General features: G+C 49.4%; 1 protein-coding gene across 4 annotated transcripts in view; it reads left to right on the top strand.

Annotated features, from left to right (window-relative positions):
* Positions 1-286: 286 nt before the first annotated feature.
* The window catches only part of elavl3 (ELAV like neuron-specific RNA binding protein 3), a 158409-nt gene continuing 157574 nt past the window's right edge, over positions 287-1121 (top strand). For 2 of the 4 annotated variants that reach the window (XM_043694866.1, XM_043694867.1), the window contains exon 1: positions 299-649. In XM_043694866.1, coding sequence (XP_043550801.1) covers positions 641-649 — 9 coding nt within the window. In that variant the 5' untranslated portion in view covers positions 299-640. Of the gene's footprint in view, positions 650-1121 lie in introns of all 4 variants that reach the window. The other 2 variants (XR_006312326.1, XM_043694865.1) reach the window with 2 other exon arrangements.

Below are 1121 nucleotides of genomic sequence, written 5' to 3'. Positions count from 1 at the left end.
AAACGCACACACACTGGCAGACACACACTGACACACACTCCCAAACACAGAGATATAGCACAGACACTCTCTCACACACACACACACACACTCACAGTATTAAAGCACTCCAAGCTCATACACTGCAGGTAAGAGGAGAAATACTGCATCCTCCATAAATCAGTTGGGGTTGGAGGCAGAGGGGAGGGAGGCTGTCTGGGAGGGTACTGAATGTTAAAGACAGGCCCCGTCAGTTCTGCCTCCGTGAAGCGGCAGCCAATCAGACAGCACGCTCCCTCTAACAGATGGGAACATAAAGCGAACAGGAGCACACTGCAGGGCTATTGAAGCTTAAACCTCGGGGGCAGGAGCAAAAGGAAAGCTTGTCCGGACCCTCAGCATCCCAGCCACTAGATTGTTTTTTTTTATTTTGAGCCCGTGTGTGTGTGTGTGTGTGAGAGAGAGAGTGTGTGGGTGTGTACGTGTGTCGTGTGCACACACGCGCCTGTGTGCAAGACTTTATGTCCATTGGAAACCAATTGAAGACAGAGGCGAAAATAAGACGTTAACCAACTGCGCTCCTCCTTTACAAATCTTTCTCCCTCCCCAAGAAGATTGAAAGCCACGCCGGACTTAGAAATCGTCGCTCTGCCCGTTAAGAATGGTCACTGTAGGTATTTGTGGTTTTTTTTTTCTCTCTCTCTCTCTCTCTATCATTGGCGGTTTGATCTTTCCCTCTCGTTATAGCCATTTCTTTTTGTGCTGTCTTTTGTTCCCTGTAACACAGCTTCCAAGATGTGTGTGTGTGAGAAGGCTTTTGTATGCCTTTCCTGATGTAAAATGGCCCCTCTTCCCTCAGAGAAAGCAGGGTGGGTCTCAATTCTCTAAAGACATAGGACACGTAGAGGGCACTCAGGCGATGGTGAACTGTCCCTCCCTCCCTCCTCCACCTCCCCTCCTCCCCCCCCCAAAAAAATTGCGAAGTCTCTTTTGTAAATGAGGATGGGGGTGATAGAGATACCTTTTTTTTGCTGTTAACGTGTCTCGTTTCAGGTCTGAAAGAAGGAATTGATACATTGTGTGTTGGAGGGCGGTGGTTGGAAGGGGAGGGAGATGGTTGTGAATGGCGGGGGGGGGGGTGG

The sequence above is a fragment of the Chiloscyllium plagiosum genome, chromosome 8 (genome assembly GCF_004010195.1).
Source record: "Chiloscyllium plagiosum isolate BGI_BamShark_2017 chromosome 8, ASM401019v2, whole genome shotgun sequence".
Classification (NCBI taxonomy): domain Eukaryota; kingdom Metazoa; phylum Chordata; class Chondrichthyes; order Orectolobiformes; family Hemiscylliidae; genus Chiloscyllium; species Chiloscyllium plagiosum.
Note: the sequence above shows the minus strand (reverse complement) of the source record. Positions and strands in the feature narration are given on the sequence as shown.